Source organism: Elephantulus edwardii, unplaced genomic scaffold (genome assembly GCF_000299155.1).
Source record: "Elephantulus edwardii isolate Elephantulus edwardi_28Jun2011 unplaced genomic scaffold, EleEdw1.0 scaffold00081, whole genome shotgun sequence".
Classification (NCBI taxonomy): Eukaryota; Metazoa; Chordata; class Mammalia; order Macroscelidea; family Macroscelididae; genus Elephantulus; species Elephantulus edwardii.
In genome coordinates, this window is record NW_006399831.1 from 10,913,665 (window position 1) to 10,915,898 (window position 2,234).

At 38.3% G+C, this 2,234-nt stretch overlaps 1 protein-coding gene across 1 annotated transcript in view; it reads left to right on the plus strand.

Annotated features, from left to right (window-relative positions):
- USP25 (ubiquitin specific peptidase 25) overlaps positions 1-2,234 on the plus strand; it is a 220,518-nt gene that overhangs the window by 71,170 nt on the left and 147,114 nt on the right. The window contains exon 2 of the mRNA XM_006889818.1: positions 607-684. Coding sequence (XP_006889880.1) covers positions 607-684 — 78 coding nt within the window. The remainder of the gene's footprint in view (positions 1-606; positions 685-2,234) is intronic.

A 2,234-nucleotide genomic window follows, 5' to 3' on the forward strand; every position in this document is an offset into this window, starting at 1 on the left:
AACAACAACAACAACAACTTTTAAGAAATAGATCTAGAGAGGAATAGTGTTCTTGTTTATAAAGATGCTTGGAGAAGTTTGGCCATAGAATCCTTTCCCTTTTCTCTCTTGAGTTCTAATTGAATAGAAACGAAATGGAAACAATTCAGAGGGGAAATGACCAAAGCTGTTCAGAGAATCTGTTATATCAGAATAGAGAATGGGAAATTCTTTTATTCTCTGAGTATATATTTTGGCAGTCTGTGATAGATACAATGTATCTTCCCCAAGTGTGGCCAGTAAAACAAAACAACCTAAAAACCAAACTCACAAGTCTTTTCCCAGTATTCCAGGTACTTAGGTGCTAATCTGCCCCAGCTGGAAGAAACGAACCAGTGCCACCTGGATTTTAGTTAATGATCTTTAACTCAGCTGTTTATAGCATTAATCAGACATGTTTAGCTCTTTTCTTTGGTTTTTCTTTCGTCTTCACTACCTCTTGCCTCCAAGTTAGAATTGACTCATACCTGAGCGCTGGCAGATTTTCCGAGACTGATTTATTTCCCCTCATTGTGTATTTTCAGGGCTCAGAGTATAATAATTTTTTTTTCTTTTCCCTTACTCTAGCACCAGCAAACGTTTTTAAATCAACTAAGAGAAATTACTGGAATTAATGATGCTCAGATTCTACAGAAAGCTTTGAAGGTAAGGTCTTTCCTTTATGATGCAAAGTTTATGACTTGCCTACCATGTTTGAAAATTGAGGTTTCTAGTTATGCGATCTAGCAGTAGAGGTCTAGGAATGAATTTTTGTAAAGAAATGACCTCATTTAAGTGTGAATATGTTGATTTTTAGATAGAATTTGAGTTGAGAATGTTACTCTTTTAATTCAAGACTTAGATCTTATCTTGGAGTAGTCTGTGAACTTTTTCCTTGTATTGTATGTCTTATTTAATACGATAGCAATTATTACTGCAGTCTGTGTCTCTGCTCTTTCTCTTTTTTTACCTGTTCATAATATACACTTAGAGTGATCATTTTATGGTGTGAATTCTGCCATCCCATTCTGACCCTTTACGGGCCTCTGTTACATGAATGTTAAAGTGTTAAGCCTGTAAACCTTACATATTTTAGATCTCTATTACAAAGGTAACTTTATTAATATATGGTTTTTCTGTGTTGTGTAAAGCAGAGAGGGCAATGTGTGAAGAGAGTGTGTAGATGGCCACTAACTGACTGCTACTAACTCCACAAGGGGCAAAACAAACAGCAAGCATTACAAAACCAGTTCCAGTGAAGTCAGACAGAACATGCTTCCACACCTACTTTTACCAATTATAAAACTAAATGTGTGTGTTTCCCCTCCCCCCCCCCCCCCGCCAGGGTTCTTGATGCTTCTGTGCAACTGGGTCTTTGAGTCCATGGCAGAGGCCACACAGAACTCTCAGACAGCACTCATGTTTGAGTTATTATTAGGGGTGTGTTACTCACTTACTCATTCAGTAACACATTGCTAGAAACAAAACTTGTTAAATTGGAACCTACTCATAGCTGGTTCTGCATTGAGGACATTGCATGAGAATACCCATCTTTCTCCTGTATCAGTATAGTAACAGATTACAATTCAGGTAGGAGACAGAATAGATTTTTTTCTACTCAGGACAGCTTTAGAGGCACCCTCTGACCTCTGGCCTGAAGTCTTGGGCCACTATTACAAAGCTCTTTTAATCCTGTCACCTAATAACACCTCCCTCCAACCCTCCAGTAAACATGGACAGGGGCTCTGAGCTCTGACTTCATGTGGTAGGCAGTTCCAGTTTAGCTCTGTGTCATGCTGACCTTTGATTATCCACCACCTTTCTATTGCTGCTTCTGCTGCCTGTTGATGTCTATCTTGCCAGTAAATTTGTGGCCCAAAAGGATGCACTGCACCTCTTGCTTCTTTCTTGATAGTAGCAAGATTTTCATTTTCTTCTTGTGTACCTGATAAATTTAAGGCTGTTGAAATGGCAAAACTGACTAGTCCACTCACTAATCGTCTACATGTCTTCATGTTTTCAGCCAAAAGGTACTATTTAGTTAACGTACACTGTGGGCGTAGTCCTGGCCAGTATGTGGTGAAAGCCAAAGCCATTAACTTGGAAAACCATTTTGAATATATGTTGCTTCATTTAGCAGTCTCAGTTTACTTGTTGTCAACTATATAGGGAATATAATCTAAATAAATAAAGAAATAACTGGGCTAATTATTCTG